We start from the raw sequence: 17,288 nt of genomic DNA, 5'->3' as shown, positions 1-17,288 counted from the left end.
TTTCTTTTTGATCTCTTTAATAACTATTCAGAGCACTTAAAACTTTTAGTATTTTTCTTCATTTTTTTTTGAGGCATATTGTTTAGCCTTTGAAAGCCACCTTTTTTTGGAATCCATCTATCCCCTGGCTTAGCCAAATTCTCTTCTTTCACCAAATTAGCACATCAAACCAGGGCAATATTCATGGAATCATAACACACAGAAATGTAAAAGAAGCTTGAGTATTACTTAAGAAAGACTGGAGGGGTTTTAACTGACCACATTAAATAATCCACCTACATATTTTAACATAGTAAATAAAGTTCCTGGTCTGAGGGTTTACCTACAATTCATCATTAATTTTTATTAAGAAAGACATTTTTTCTCTCATGAGTACCAATCTTTAAACATTTCAAAAGCAGAGAATACACTTATTTGTATTTCAGACTCTTCTGGCACAATGACTAGCACATAGGTGTCCAAACACTGAAGGTTAGGGTCACACTGTTGAGGGTGGTGATGCATCAATGCCATTTCTATGCACGTTTTTTTTTTTTTCTACGTATATGTTTTAAAAAACAGACATGTAGAGCTGTCCTTACCTTAAAATTCTTCTGATAGGATTTATACTGAAACGCACGTTTTTGAAGATCATCTAGAACTACCTGCAGCTCATTCAACATGAGCTTTATTTTGTCTTGGTCAGCAGTAATATCCAAAATCTGTGGATCCTGTAACATTAAGATAATTGATTAGTCATTCCTACTTTTTGATGTTGACCATTAAATTAAATGAATTCAAAAACAGTTTTTAAACGTATTTTTCAAATTCTCTTTGCATTCTGATTTCTAGAAAATGTTAAAATGGTTGCTTTTTTGCATTTTAAAACAATAGATGTACCTTATAAAAAATTATAGAAATAAATAAAGAAGTGTCATGGGGATAACACTGTTTTCAAATAGTACCTAACATATTTCCTCCCATCTACTTCCATTCCCTACACTTCCTCAACCAGCATGACTTCAGGTAAGGAGAGGAGCATGCAAGAGGGAAGAGAAGGAAGAGGACATGATATAAGGGAAATTCCCATTGTACATTCACAGAAATAGGAACACTTTTGATTTCTGAGAGGTGGAAGAGAGGAGATAAAGAATAAGTAGTCAGACATCAGTTTTTCTGGCTGACCTGTTGAGGTTGAAACCCTACCCAGTGAATTGGAATGGAAAGGTTCAGGAGCAAAGAAGGAACACCAGGCCCAGCCCAGCCAATGCACTAGAAGTCCTATGGACCAGGGGACAGTAAGAGGACTGGATGCCCTTTCCCTCCATCCACCAGAAAGAAATGCAGATTTCCGCTTATGGGGCAAGAGGTCATGGAGATGATGGTGGCAGAGGTGAAGAAATGCCCAATAGGCATTCTGAATTGAATTAAAATCTATCAGAAAGAGATCAAGCTGGGGAGCCTGGGTGGCTCAGTGGGTTAAAGCTTCTGCCTTCAGCTCAGGTCCTGATCCCAGGGTCCTGGGATGAAGCCCTGCATCCCACTCTGCTCAGCAGGGAGCCTGCCTCCCCCTCTCTCTTTGCCTGCCTCTGATCTCTGTCTGTCAAATAAATAAATAAAATCTTAAAAAAAGAAAGAGATCAAGCTAGAATGAAATAGGCATTTCAAACTGAAATAAATTGTGTTATCATCACTTGTCACACTGGGGTGTTGTTTTTTTTCCAACTCCCTCCATCATCAGGAGTAGAGGTCTTGACAGCAAGATGGTATCATTTGTAGAAATATTAAGGTTGCAGTTCTTTGTTCAAGTGTGATAATAAATTCTTTTCAAACCCACTATGGAGGAAGCACTTGCTGAAGAGAACCTCTACTGTCATTTTTGAGTTTGTGCATCATGCTTTTTACATGAAGCACTTGCCGGCACTTTTGCTCTCTCTAGCAATCCCCATACATGTATATAGCCAACAGCAGTCAGATTATCAACCACTGGAAGCAGACTGCCTAAGCTTGAATCCTGGTTCCTCCATCTATTATTTGTGTGATGCTGTGTTACTTTACCTCCTTGTCCCTTTGTTTTCTTCTCTATAAAAATGAATAATAAAACCTTATTGGTGTTCTGAGAATTAAATGAGTTAAAACATGCAAACATATATAAGAATGTTCCAAGAAGCATTATCAGCATTATCAAATCCATCAGCCATAGAATAATTAAATTGTGTCATACAATGAAATACTGTATTGAACAACAAAGTTGGATAAACCACTTCCACTCACAGCATTATGCGTGAATCTCAGGAATGTAACAAAATTAAATAAAGGGCATACTTATGATTCTGTTTAATTGAAGTTCATAAACAAGCCAAACTGATTTATAGCATTAGGATTCAGGGTGTGGCTTCCTTTAGGGAGGAAGAGAAGTCTAGGATTTGAGGGAATCCTAAAGGCACCAGTAACATTGTAGTTTTTGACATGAATAATGGATATTTGGGTGTGTTCATTTTTCTGGTAATTCATGAAAATTTATTATAGTATGTACAGTTTTTTCTGGTGAAAAATACAAAAATATCTCAATATAAAAATAAAAACAATACAAGGTCCTCAGAACAGTACTTGACACATAGTAAGTGCACAATAAATGCTAGCTACTTGTATGCTTCCATGTCAATATGTATAAACATATATTGTAATCTTTAATGTCTGCATTGTATTCCTTTGAGCAAATGTACCCTAACACATTTTATTCATTCCCTGCTAGTGGATATTGAAATTTTCTTGAATTGATTATGACTTTATATGGTTTTATACTTCTGTGATCAGATTTAGTTAACATTAATAATAAAATCATAACAAAATTATATTTTCATGTATGCTTATATTAAGAATCGCACAGCTGGGGTGCCTGGGTGGCTCAGTGGGTTAAGCCGCTGCCTTCGGCTCAGGTCATGATCTCAGGGTCCTGGGATCGAGTCCCGCATCGGGCTCTCTGCTCAGCGGGGAGCCTGCTTCCCTCTCTCTCTCTCTCTGCCTGCCTCTCCATCTACTTGTGATTTTTCTCTGTCAAATAAATAAATAAAATCTTTAAAAAAAAAAAAAAGAATCGCACAGCTATCTCTGCTAAATTCTTTAAAAATTTCCCTTGTATCTTTTGTATAGTAAAATTGCTGCAAGTTAACCAAATATTCTTCATTGTCATTTATCAATGTATACTCTGCTTCTTCCTAAATGGGAATTTCCCAATACGTACCTATGCAAATTTTTAAATTTTGGCAATAGTTACAACATATGTTAAAAAGTTATAAAAGCACTCATTTCAAAATAATAAATACATGTCAGGAGAAAGAAAATTTCTTTATTTCTTTATTGCTTTACTTGCAATAGTCTGGAATTTATTCAGTACTCAGAGGTTCAGAAACATTTCAGTTTTAAATAGCAGCTCAAAGACACTGTTAATTGATTAAAATGAAACCACAAAATAGAACTTAATCAATTGGAGAAAGACAACTATCATATGATCTCCCTGATATGAGGAAGTGGAGATGCAATGTGGGGGGTTTGGGAGGTAGGAAAAGAATAAATGAAACAAGATGGGATCGGGAGGGAGACAAACCATAGGAGACTCTTAATCTCCCAAAACAAACTGAGGGTTGCCAAGGGGAGGGAGGTAGGGAGAAGGTGATGGGGTTATGGACATTGGGAGGGTATATGCTATGGTGAGTGCTTTGAAGTGTGTAAACCTGGTGATTCACAGACCTGTACCCTTGGGGCTAATAACACATTATATGTTTATTAAAAAATTTTTAAAATATTTTTTAAAAAAATAAATAAATAATAAAAATTTTAAAAAGACAAAAAAATAGAACTTTAGTCAGATTAAAATGAACTATGATCCTAAAATAGCTTAATTAAAATATAATAGTCCAATTTTATACAGATTTTTAAAAAAAATCCTGCTTTAGCTTACCTGTGCTTGTAGCTTTACTTCATTCACTTCGTTGGTTAGGTCTTCAAGATCTCTACCCAAATGGTGAGAAAATTGCTTTATCATTGTTTCTCGGTCACCCACAGATTTATCGATGGCATTCCGAACTGCAACAATGGACGGCTTCATGGTAGCAAAAACAGCGAAGTCTTCTGGAGGTGTAGGGACCTGATATTGCTCAATGAGCTTGTACATCTGAATCACTACATTCCCTTCATCTTCAAGGCTTTCGATCTAAATAGAAACATTTGTTGCTGGTTAAATATATCAAAGTCTGGTTATTCCCTTTCAATGGTGTCTACTAGGAGACTGTCGCTGTGTACCATGAACAGCACACGTTCATAATCAGTGCAAGAGGAGGGTGCTTAACGGTATGCTGCCCCTGGCTGAAGCCTGCTGGGTGATAGAGACAGTTGTTGCTACAGAAAGGTAATCAAGTTCAGGAGGTAAGGTGTTCAGAGCTGAGCACAGTTAGTATGACTTTTACAAAAATTTATTGTTCTCTTCTCTCTCTCTTTTGGTGTCTAGTAGCATCAAACAATACCAGTATTTGGTTTTTAGGGACAACATGTACCATGAGGGTGCTCAGTTGCAGTACTTGAGCTTCTAGGCATGCGTGCTGAGCAGTGATTGTCCCCGGGCAGCCCCTGAGGTGTGCACGGTCCATGATTCTGACTGCGTGTTCCCTACTCTCCTTTAATAAATCCTTTTACTATTTTCAACAGACCACTAAACATCTTCACTTTGATGTCCTACTTCCACGGACAGTGCCTTTCCTAATTTTCTGGGAAGGGACTTTCCAGTTTTGGGGGAACCCTCCTCTCTTTCACTCTGCCACATGGCTATGGAGGGAGCAGCCATGTGCACATGACCTGACCCAAACCCCATCATTAAAGCCAAAAATGACCACAACCCCCCAAGTCCTACAACAGCACCTTGTACCTATACACATTATATAATAATTATCTGTTTTCATTATGGACTTGGAGCTCCTTGAAGGCAGGTGTACTCATTGTCATAACCCTTGTACCCTGCAAGTGGGTGTTCACTAAATTTTCTGAATGAATAGATGAGGTTCCAAAGAAAAGTTGTTCATGGGTTCATGTGTGGAGAACATCTCCCTAAGGGAAACTGCTTCCCCAACACAACACCCAGAAATGCATGGATAACCTCATGGAGATGGGAAGCTGTCTGGCTTTTCTGCCTGACATCTCCTTCTGGAACTAGAGTAAGACCAGTCCTCCCTCTGCAACATGATCCTACCCTCCTGTCCTAGTTTATACAACAGCATGGGGGTGGGGAGGCTGAATGCATTTATAAGACATTTAGAATTAATATTGGGAGAGAGAGCATCTCTCTCGGTGGTTGGCTGGAATTGCAGGACATAATCTGAGAGCTGCTGCTGGCCGTATTTGCTGCTGAGGAATGAAGCAGCAGAAGCAGTCTGTCTGCAGAGGGAGAGAAGTAGAGTAGATCTTCAGAGAGATGCAGAAAGAACCGATGGAGAGAAGGAACTACCTGGGTTTCCTACAGGCTCCTCATTCCTGGTTCAGCTAAATTCTTAAGGCTACTTACTTTTTTGTTAAAGAGGTGGGGATCTTTGGAATACTACTGAATCCATAAATAAGGTCCCCATTTGGCCTAAGGAGTTCAAATGAGCTTTAGTTATTTGTCCAAAGCACCTTAATGACCACACCTACTAATAAATACTTGGCATCTCTAGACTCCTGTGATAACATGTAGGGAAACCTGAGGGAAAACCACAATCATCTGCCCTTTTGTGAAGTTGCTTTTTTTTTAAATAAGAAAAAAAAATTGTTATATTTAAGTTAGTGAATTCCTAGGTTGTGCACTAGAAACTAATGTAACATCATGTTTTAGCTATATTTCAATAAAAAATAAATTTAAAAATGTCAAAAAAATGATTGCTTTTATATGCACATAAAATAGCCTTTACTGTTAATTGTGTTAATATATAACAGACTAGCCAGTGATTAATGATTTATTTTACTCAGCTTATATTTCTTATTTGTAAGATATCTTCAATTTCCAGATATTTAAGAGAAAAATTTATCTCTATTTCAAACGCCAATTGGTATGAACGAAAGCTTATGAAAAAACTGACATCTGAAATTAAATGCTAGGTTGCCTGCCACAGGGAACACCCTGCGAGGAGGAAACCAGGTTTCTGGAAAGAAAGAAATAAGGGAGAAAAAGGAGAGAGAGAGAGAGAGAGAGAGAGAATATGTGTGAAAGAGAGAGAGAGAAAACACGTTGACCTCATCACCCATGTCATTAGAGTCCTCCTGTTGACTGGTCTCTCCCAATAACCCCTCCCTATTGAAGTGAGTTGAATTGAGTTTCTTTCATTCCTAATGGTGAGGTTCCTGACTATTATGTAGATATGGGTTAAGGGTCAAGACTTGTATTACTATCCTATGATCACTGATCACAAATAAGAATTACAATAAGTTGTGACTAACATCATTGGCTTTGCAGTCAGAGACAAAAATTTAATTCTAGCTCGAACACAATCTTTGTGATCTTGGGCAACACGACTTTTTTTTTAGTCCCTGTTTCCTCATCTATGGAATGAGAAAAAATTACCTACACTTCTTAAGTTTTTGCAAGGGTTAAAAATGTAACATATATAAAAAAATTTAGCATAACTCCTGACTAGTAGTAAGAGTTTGATCAATGTGAGCTCACATTATTGCTGCAATGTAGGGAAATTACTTACACTGTCTGAAAGCGTTTCTGATACTTCAACAGCTGTTTATTGACCTCTAGTCCCTCAACTTCTCTTATTTGTCTTCCTTATTTACCACAAGTTCTAGAATATTGAGTTATATGAAAATCAACTCACCCTTTCCTGAATTTCATCAAGAAATACTAAGCTGTTAACATACTCTATGGTGGTAGTTGGAACAAATTCAAGTTTATACTCTGCATCTTGTGCCTCAGAGATAATGGCGTCTACTTTTTTCTTGCTTTGACGGGGAAGCATATAATTTAGCACCTAGGGAAGAAAAAGAAAATGTGAATCATAACTATTTAAGTATTTTCACTTTATTAAATATTTAAAATAAATCCTAATTCAATGTTAAATCAGCAGGTATTGGCTCTGTCTCCTGTCACCTACAGTAGGGGTCAGCAGAGGTTTTCCATAAGGGCAGGATCGTGAATATTTTAGATTTGCAGGACATACAGTCTGTGTCACAAGTACTCATCTCTGCCGTTGTAGTGAGAAAGCAACCATAGGTAATACAAAAGCAAATCGTCATGGTAATATGTATAATACAGGTGACAGACTGGATTCGCCCTGTGGGCTATAGCCTGCCAACCCCTGCTTTACACCATTGTCTTGCTGAAGGTATTTGAGAACATTACACATATACTCTGGCTCCAAAGGAAGACATGAAGTTCATTGCAGGATCCATACAAATGTCCTCAGCTCCACCACTCACTAAAATATGATCAGATCTTTAGGGAGTTTCAGAGCAGGAAATGATGAACTTAACTGGATCTCAGGATCATAAGTCTACTAGCATTCCCAGTAGAACACTGAGCTGTGATAGTGGTGTCTCTTCAGCAGGAAGCCTTGAAATGCTTCAGCAAGGGAAAACAGAATGGGAATAAGAGACTAGTCTGGGGCCTGCAAGTCCCCTCCCTGCCCTCAACTGAAAATTGACTCCGCTTGGGACAGAAAGAGTTTGGGACTTTTCTTGGGAATTAAGGATACCCAGTAAGTTATGTTAATTTTAAAATATTTACAATACTACAAAATGAAGATAGTCTATTTGTAGTAGAAAAATCGTAAAATAATTATAGAGACTATAATTAAATTTTTCCTAGTTCATAGTTACCTCCAAGCATCGCAAAGGTGATGGAATTAGTTTCTCTTTTAGCAGCTTTATATCAATGAGCAGCAATCCTACATTTCTGGTAGGTTTCAGAGCTACTGCATCTTTGTGCTGTCTGTGATATTTTTCCAGTTGTTCTCTAAAAAACTCAACATCTACATAAAATTATCATATAAAGAATACAATATGTCATTAAATTTTAAAGGATCATTATGAAATATATTAAAAATCATTGCATTTATAGACGTATTTATAATGCTTTTTTCCTGTGTAGAATACCTTGAATAACTTCAAAACGTTAGTTCATAACACTTAGTATTTTATTCTTGTACTAAAGAAAATAATATTCAATAATGAAATTGTGTTTTTTGGCTCCTACTAATAGATAGCAGATGAAAATAATTTGTAATTGGGGCACCTGGGTGGCTCAGTGGGTTAAGCCTCTGCCTTTGGCTCATGAACTCAGAGTTCTGGGATCGAGCCCCGTATCAGGTTCTCTGCTCAGCAGGGAGCTTGCTTCCCATTCTCCCTCTGCCTGCTTCTCTGCCTACTTGTGATCTTTCTCTCTGTCGAATAAATAAATAAACTCTCAAAAAAAAAAAAAGCAAGAAAAAAAGGATTTGTAATTGTACTGAAGGATCTATTCTGAAATGGACTGGATTTGAGAGCTGGGTTGAAGTTTGGTTTCATGGAAGGGTTCTCCTATGTGACATCTCTACATAAAGCATTTTGAAGATATTAATAACAAAAATGTAGAACACAAGAGATTGAGCATAGCTGAAATTATCTCCATTTCTCTTCCCAACACTTCTCTGCCAACCCTGCTCCCATATCATGGCTGAGGTCTTTGTCAATGTACATGTGCCATATGTTACAGTTGCATTTTGATCATCTTTCTATTTTCATTTTCTCCCTTCTCCAGTCTACCTGGAACCAGTGGAGACCTGATTACCTTTGAATACACTTGTATCATACTGTTGGTCAAAAACAGCTCTTTTTAATATACCTGTAATACTCAACTCTTCTACTTGTCTTTAAAATCCTGTGGACCTGTAAAATTTAGCTAACTTTGGAGTGTAAAAATTTAGCTAACTTTGGAGTACCTGGGTGGCTCAGTTGGTTAAGTGTCTGTCTCTTGATTTCAGCTCAGGTCATGATCTCAGGTTCATGAATTGAGCCCCACATCAGGCTCTGTGCTCAGCATGGAGTCTGCTGGAGATTCTGTCTCTCCCTCTCCCTCTGTCCCTCCCTCCTAAGATAAATAAGTAAATCTTTAAAAAATTAGCTAACTATTTCTGAGTACTTCCTCCACAGATTGATTTCCTTACTGCTCCCTATTCTCTTTCTGTAACACTCCTCCACCATCCCAAAAAGAAAATGATATTGATTCTTGTCTTTATTCATGTCATCTCCTGACTATAAGAGTAAGTTTGACATAATATAAAGAATGCACAGTGTTAGAAAACCTAAGCTCAAGTCTTTAACCTATATTTGGCTTTGGTTAAGTCATTTAATCTTTCTGAGCTTCAGCTTCCTTGTAATACACAAAAGGGTCAACAATGAGCTATCCTACTCACTTCAGAAGGTTTAGATGTGACAGAATGAGGATATCAAGTAATCTGAGAAGTCCTCTGGTATGACACCCTGTATAATGTTGCTTGGTCTAGTATTTTTCTTTTCTTTTTTTTTTTTTTTTTAAGATTTATTTATTTATTTACTTGATAGACAGAGACCATAAGTAGGCAGAGAGGCAGGCAGAGAGAGAGAGAGGGGGAAGCAGGTCTCCCGCCAAGCAGAGAGCCCAATGCGGGACTCAATCCCAGGACCCCGGGACATGACCTGAGCCAAAGGCAGAGGCTTCAACCCACTGAACCACCCAGGAACCCGTAGTATTTTTCAAACTTATTTGAACATAGAGTCTTTTTTCATGGTATCATTATCCTTCAGAATAATGGTCCAAGCATTGGAAATAGAGTAGATCTAGAAATAATTCAGGTGGAAAAGGAGATAGAACTCCTTCTAAAATTCTAAGGTTTTTAAAAAGTGAAGAAACCCTATGAGTGCCCTTAGACTATTTGGAGAGCCAACACAAGAATAATGCATTCACTAGAAGAAGAGAAGAAAGAGGAAGAGAGGTTAAAGAAATAATAGCTGTGAACTTCCCAAACCTGAGGAAAGAACAAGGCATACAAGTCCATGAAGCTAATAGATAGCCTATTATCTCAATAGAGATAATAAAAGACCCTCTCCAAGACACATTATTATGAAGCTTTCAAAAGTCAATGAAAAAGAAAGAATCTGAAAGGCAGCCAAGGAAAAAAAAGAAACTAACCTACAGAACAACCTCTGTTAGACTATGAACAGATTTCTCAGCAGAAATTCTATAGGCTATAGGATATATAGGATATATTCAAAATATTGAAAGATTAAAAATTGCCAGCCCAAAATACTCTACCTAGCAAAGTTATCCTTCAGATATAAAGGAAAATAAAAACTCTGACAAACAAAAGTGAAGGGAGTTTATCACCACTAGACCTCTCTTATAACAAATGTTGAAAGGAGCTTGTCTACCTGAAATGAAAAGAATAATACACAAAGCTTTGAGTAAGGTGATAAATAGAATCACAAAATTATAAGTCTATTTTAGAAGAGGGTGTTAAACAATTATAGCATAAAGGTTAAAGGGAACAAAGCATTAAAAATAGCTATAGCTACTATAATTTGGTAACAAACTCCCAGCATATAAAGGGATAATTTGTGGCAACATAAATATAAAAGGGGAGGGGCGCCTGGGTGGCTCAGTGGGTTAAGCCTCTGCCTTCAGCTCAGGTCATCGTCCCAGAGTCCTGGGATCAAGCCCCGCATCTGGCTCTCTGCTCAGCAGGGAGCCTGCTTCCCTTCCTCTCTCTCTTTCTGCCTGCCTCTCTGCCTACTTGTGATCTCTCTCTCTGTCAAATAAATAAATAAATAAATAATCTTTAAGTGTGTGTGTGTGTGTGTGTGTGTGTGTGTGTGTATGAAAGGAGAGGAGGAAAATAAAAGAACCTATATAGACAAATGAAGGTAAGTTTCTATCAGCAGAAAAAGGACAACCGTATCTATGAGACATCTTATCCAAACTTCACAATAACCACAAAACAAAAATCTAGAACAAAGACAGGCACACACAAGTTGGAGAAACTGACCAAATCATCATAGAAAACCACCAACCTAGGAAGGTAAACAGAAACACAAAGAGAGAGAGAGAGATATAAAACGACCAGAAAATAAAAAATAAAGAGGCAGTAGTAAGTCTTCATTTATCAATGATCATCCTAAATGTAAATGGACTGAATCTACCCATCAAAAGGCAGAGAGTAGCTGGCTGGATTAAAACACAAGACCCAAACCATAGGCTGCCTTTGTAAGACTCATTTCAGCTCCAAAAACAAACAGGGACTCAAACTGAAGAGGTGGAAGATGATACTCCAAACAAGTCATAACCAAAATGAAGTGGATGTACCCATTCTTATGTCAAATAAAATAGACTTCAAGCCAAAAATCATAATGAGAGACAAAGGAGATCATTATATAATGATAAAGGGGTCAATAGAACAAGAAGATAGAACAATCATAAGTATATATGCTCTCCATACCTGAGCACTGAAATGTTTTAAGCAAATAATAACAGATCTTAAGAGGGAAATAGTCAGGAATACAATAGTAGAGGACTTTAATACTCCTTTAATACTAAATGGATAGATCATCCAGACAGAAAATCAACAAGAAACAGAATTGAATCACACTTTAGAACAAATGGACTTAACAGACATATATAGAACATTCCTTCCAACAGCAAAATATATATTCTCAAGTGCACATGCCACATTTTCTAGGATAAATCATATGCTAGGCCACAAAACTAATCTTAGGGAAGTTAAGAAGATCAAAATCGCACCAACTATGAGGATGTGGTGGAGCGTAATTCCACAGAAAAGAACCCAGAAATGAATGAACTCTTGGCGTTTGCTGGTCCGACTCTTTTGGGTAACCAATTCTGTCATTACACACCAATAAACAGAAACCTAGAGTACTATGAAAATTGATATCCCTCTCAAAAATAGTTAGGACAAATGGAAAACTTACCAGGTTCTTGAAGTTTAAGAGCCTGTAGATCAAGACTTTCATTTTCCTTGAAGAATATCCGGAACTTTTCAAATGTAGCTGCATATAATTGGGCAGATTCAAATGCTGCCCGTATGGTTTCCTAAATAAGTAAATAGACAAGTAAAATTATATTTTTTCTGAGCAGAATCCAATTCAATATAATTAAAGAAACAAACACAAATGCCTTCTCTGAGTCTAACACGATGCTTTGACCAAGGGATATATAAGTGAGGGAAGATACCATCCTTGGTCAATCCAGTTAATGGATTCTCTTATGAAATTAAAATATACACACAACACACACACACACACACACACACACACCCAAAACCACATCTTCAAATCTGACTTTTGAAGAACTGTTCCTTATGATTAAAAGGAAGCATACTTATAATTTAAAAAATCTTAAACAATTCCTCAATCCCTGTCTTTCATGACCTTTACATTTATGAAAAGTATCTTATTTGTGTATATATGTACATACATTTTATACCTTCCAATGCTTAGATTCAGTTATACGTGTTTGATAGTAATACTGCAGAGATGATATATGTTCTTAGTGCACCATGATGGAAGGCACATAATGTCAATTTGTCCCATTACCTGTGATATTAACTTGTTAGTTTAATCTGGTGTCTGTCAGGCTTCATCACTGCAAACTTACTACTTTCCCCCTGAAATCAATAAATATCTTATGGAGAAATGCTTTGAGACAAAAATCTTGTTTCTCATTACACTTTTCCACTCTCATTTTAGTATGCTTCAGAGATTCTTGACTGTTTCTATGATAGACATTGTGGCAATTTTTCTTTTTATTTATTTATTTATTTATTTATTTATTTATTTATTTATTTTTATTTCCAGCATAACAGTATTCATTATTTTTGCACCACACCCCGTGCTCCATGTGGCAATTTTTCTTTATGTTGTCCTTCTACATTTATTAGTTGACATTATGCTGTAAGGAAAAGCTTTCCCTTCTCATTCAATTCATTGCTTCATTCACAGTATGGACTAATATGCTTTCATTTTATTCAAGAGTTTATGATACTTTTATAATCAGTATTTATTTTAATGGTCAGTTTGTCCCAGGGAGACCCTTCTATGGCCTTTATACTTGAAAGCTTATCTTGAATAGATAAAAATTCTTGATTCATACTTTCTTCCCTTGAGTTTCATTAAGAAATGCCATTTCATTATTGTTTTGCTTTACACATTGTTTTTGAGAAGTCTGATACTGGTCTAATTCTCTTACTTTGTGAGTTATTTTATCCTTGCGCTTAAAGATCTGGAGGAATTTTTCTTTAGTTTTAAAAGCTAATAGTTTTAAGAGGAGGTAGGTCAATTTTCCAAGGTATTCTGTAGGCCCTTTCAATATATAGATTTAGGTTTTCTTTTCTTGGACTATAGTTATAAATGTTTGTTCTACCCTATGTCTTGTTTTTCTCCTTCAGAGATGCCAATTAAATGTACATTATTTCTTCTTTGACCATCTTCTAGTCCAACATTTTCTCTCTGTCCCTTATACTTATCCATCTCTAGCTTATTTTCATTGTCTTGGTTGTTTTTCTTTGTTTTTCTTTTTTTGAAGGGGGAATCAGACTCCCTGCTGAGCAGAGAGCCTGATGCGGAGGGAGCTCGATCCCAGGACCCTGAGATCATGACCTGAGCCAAAGGCAGAGGGAACCCACTGAGCCACCCAGGCACCCTTTCTGTCTTTTTTTAATTCTCATTTTTCTTATCATTCTCCTATAGTAATTATTAAATTTTCATTTGCGTTTATTCTCCTTTGGTCACCATGTAATTTCATTTTCATTTCTGAGATTAATTTATTTCCCATTTCTATTTTTAATTTTGATTCAATGTGATTTTATACATATTCAAATTCTTGTTTGAGGATATTTACTCTAGTTGGTACAGGAGCTTTTGTTTCAAGTGTTTTTGGGAGGGCAAGAAAGGAGTATTCATGAGGTCTTTTAATGTCCCTTGTTTTTTCCTTATCATAGTTTTGCATGAATTTAATATATCTTCATTTCCTCAGCTTATGGACTTGAAGTGATTTGTGAGATTTATAATTCAAGGGTATTCTGTTCTGTCAGTGTAGCAATGTGCAGATTATCTAATTTTTTGGCAACAGGGGAAAAGTTGGGTGTACTTTGACTTTTTGGTTCTCTTTAGGCTTGTAGGACCTTGAGTTTTCACCAGTTGCTTCATTTCCCCTACATAGCCCCAAGTTTAATATAATGCCTCTTCTTTCTACTTATCTTCTTCCTGGGAGTGAGGGAGTGCTGCTGTCTCCAATAACTTGCTCTTCTAAATCCTATCCTTTAGTTAGTGCTCTGACTTACTAGGACTTTAAAAAAGAAATCACTTTGTCATTTAGAAAGTAAGTAGCAATCATGTAGTTTAAAGATAAGAAAGGAAGAATATTTATTACTCAGTTGAGAATATTATAAAATAGCTTTAGTAAAAGTAAATGTACCTTTATTTGAAAGATAATCATGTGAAAATTCTTATCATCATCAAATACTGCTGATAGGCTTGGCCCAGATCCACAAGTTTTTTCTTCAAGTTTGTTGTTAATGTAAGGTCTGGTAAAAGCATCAAAATATGTATCAGGTACAAGGTTAGGAACCGACAGCACAGTGTTTTGGAAATGATTAATTGCACCTGAAATACCATCCTGTTAGACAGAAAAAAATAAACATAAATATAAACATATATGATTGTTTATGAATAATTTTGGATTTTTTGAAATGCTAAAATAAATAACTCATTCAACCATAACAAATACTGTGTTGATTCTGAGTTCATACAAATCATGTGAAGGACATGAGTTTTCTGGTTAAGAAGGGACATTCAAGAGCCCACTGCCTCAGTATGGGAGCTTCTAAGGTAAGGCCCCAACCAGAGGGAACTCAGTAGTCCACTTGTCCTTATAAATATCCTAAAATAAGCTATCTGATAAATTACAGAATCATAGACTACTGAATTGGAAGCAACCTTAAAACTCATCTGCCTTCTCATTTTACATAATCATGAATTAAACCCTAGAGCAGTAAGTGGTTTCCAGTGGTAAATAACCCATTAATTGTAAAGCCAAGAAGAGAATCTAGAAATTCTGATTACTAGTGCTTTTGTGCTACAGTATACCAGGAAACAGACTCTGATTGGCTTACTAATCTATACACGTACACAAATCAAGAGGGCAGAATTCTAAGATGGCCCCCAAGGTACCCTCCCTCTGGTATACATGCCCTGTATAATCCCTTTCTCTTGAGTATGGAGGGACGGAAGGCCTCTGGGATGGGATGCCACTCCCACTATTAGCTACATTATATAGAAAGTTAAACTTTGCAGATATAATTAAAGTCCCAAATCAGTTGACTTTGAGTTAATCAAAAAGGTATACCCTCAGTACACCTGAATGAATCAAGTGAAAACCCTTAAAAGAGAGATTGGGCCCTTCCCAAAGGGTATTTTTTAACTTGTCTTGAAGAAGCAAATAACCATGTTGTAAACTGCTTATAGAGTTGGCCACATGGCAAGGAACTAAAGGCAGTTTCTAGCATTTAAGGGTGGTCCCCTGCTCTCATCCCTCAAGGAAACAGGACCTTCAGTCCTATACTTACACCTACAAAACAACTTGAGGGAACTTAGATCTTTTTCTAATCAAGCCTTTAAGGAGACCTCATCACACCCAATACCCAAATGACAGCCTGGAGAAGCTCTGAAGCAGAAGTTGAGCTAAGCAGTGCCCAGACTTCTGACCCACAGAAACTGTGAGATAACACACGGTTGTTGTTTTAAGCTGCCACATTTGTGGTTATTTGTTACACAGCAATAGATAATTTAAAATTTTCACAGATACAGCTAAATCTACATTTTGAAATCTTAAAAGATTTTAAAATTGTACTTATTATAGTCAATTCAAAATTTTGTATAGCATTTGATGGTATACCTGACCAAACTCCCAGTCTGTCTCAAGTTAAAGAAAATGTGCTAAAATTTTAGGTGGTTTTTAAGTAGATGTAATGCTGTGCACAGAAGAGTATTTTCCTTTCCTTCTGATCATTTCAGAGGAGGGCCAGCAGCAAACCTGCCCATTACTTGAGAGTAAAACAGTGCTTCATTTCCCAAAAATGTAGTTATAGAAGGATGGATGCTCTATGAAGGAACACACACCAGGAAGTCTTCCAAAGAAGGTTCAAATAGTAATGACTGGACTGTCAAAATCAGTTCTGTGAGAAACATGGGGATGAGAGACTCGTCTTCTTCCTGCTTTTCTGCTGCAGAGGCCCCCTGAAATGAGCCCATTTGCAGTGTTATAAAGATGTAAGAACCAAGGTGTAAGGTAAAAATGTCTGTATTACAAAAAGCATGTAAACTGAAGCATATAAAAAATTAGTTGATTTCATAAGGTTGGCTTGTCTTTCAACAAATATTACCATAGAAATTAAAAAATAAAGGCAAACATTGAAAGACTACAGAATAGTATAAAACTTCCCTCCTTATGAAAACACTATCAACAAAATGGAAAGGCAAACAACAAGCTGGAAAAATATATTACTACTGTATATAGAATATAGGACATTGATAATATTTATATATATATATTTATATAGAAATGTATTTGATACAGAAATTTATACTAATAATATAACAACTGATACATAAATAGACATATACTAAATATACTAAAGTAGAAATGTACTTAAATAGAAAAATAAGCAAAGGGCATAATCTGACATTTCCTAAAAGGAATATACAAGGATCAATAAATTTCTTCCTTGATCTCATACTCAGGATAGTTTACTCAGTAACAACATTTATTGAGTATTTCCTATGTGCCAAGCAGTGCAAGTACTCATGTTCCCACAGCAACCATATGAAGATATCATTATTACCCCCATGAGAAAAATAGGATCTGGAGAAAGAAAGACATTTCATTCAGGACACGCTGGTTATTAAATTCCAGGCCAGCACTCAAACCCCAGTTTTTCTGACCACCTGACCTATGCTTTTATCCCTGCACTGAAGTGAATTAAAGGAATATGACAATAAAAAGCAGTGATATACTACTTTACAACCATCAGATGGACTGCAATGACAATGAATGATAATATCTATGTGTGATTCATGCTCAAACATTGCTAGGAAGGTTGTAAACTGACACCAAACTTTTTGGAAAATTAATGCATCAGTACCAAAAGCATATTTCTGACCCAAGAATTCCATATCTAGGAATTTCCTCTCAGGGGAAAAAATCAGAGATGTGTGAAAAATGTATAGAAAAGGATGTTCTTTGCTTATTTGGAATA

The 17,288-nt window shown here is 36.4% G+C and overlaps 1 protein-coding gene across 3 annotated transcripts in view; it reads right to left on the bottom strand.

Moving 5' to 3' along the window:
- DNAH6 (dynein axonemal heavy chain 6) overlaps positions 1 to 17,288 on the bottom strand; it is a 228,579-nt gene that overhangs the window by 171,461 nt on the left and 39,830 nt on the right. For all 3 annotated transcript variants that reach the window (XM_032352623.1, XM_032352621.1, XM_032352622.1), the window contains exons 10-16: positions 16,153 to 16,269; positions 14,450 to 14,650; positions 11,947 to 12,067; positions 7,825 to 7,976; positions 6,825 to 6,977; positions 3,941 to 4,192; positions 582 to 710 (exon numbers count right to left, since the gene is read on the bottom strand). In XM_032352623.1, the coding sequence (XP_032208514.1) occupies positions 582 to 710; positions 3,941 to 4,192; positions 6,825 to 6,977; positions 7,825 to 7,976; positions 11,947 to 12,067; positions 14,450 to 14,650; positions 16,153 to 16,269 (1,125 nt within the window). The remainder of the gene's footprint in view (positions 1 to 581; positions 711 to 3,940; positions 4,193 to 6,824; positions 6,978 to 7,824; positions 7,977 to 11,946; positions 12,068 to 14,449; positions 14,651 to 16,152; positions 16,270 to 17,288) is intronic.

Source organism: Mustela erminea, chromosome 7, assembly GCF_009829155.1.
Source record: "Mustela erminea isolate mMusErm1 chromosome 7, mMusErm1.Pri, whole genome shotgun sequence".
In the NCBI taxonomy this organism is placed as follows: Eukaryota; Metazoa; Chordata; class Mammalia; order Carnivora; family Mustelidae; genus Mustela; species Mustela erminea.
Note: the sequence above shows the minus strand (reverse complement) of the source record. Positions and strands in the feature narration are given on the sequence as shown.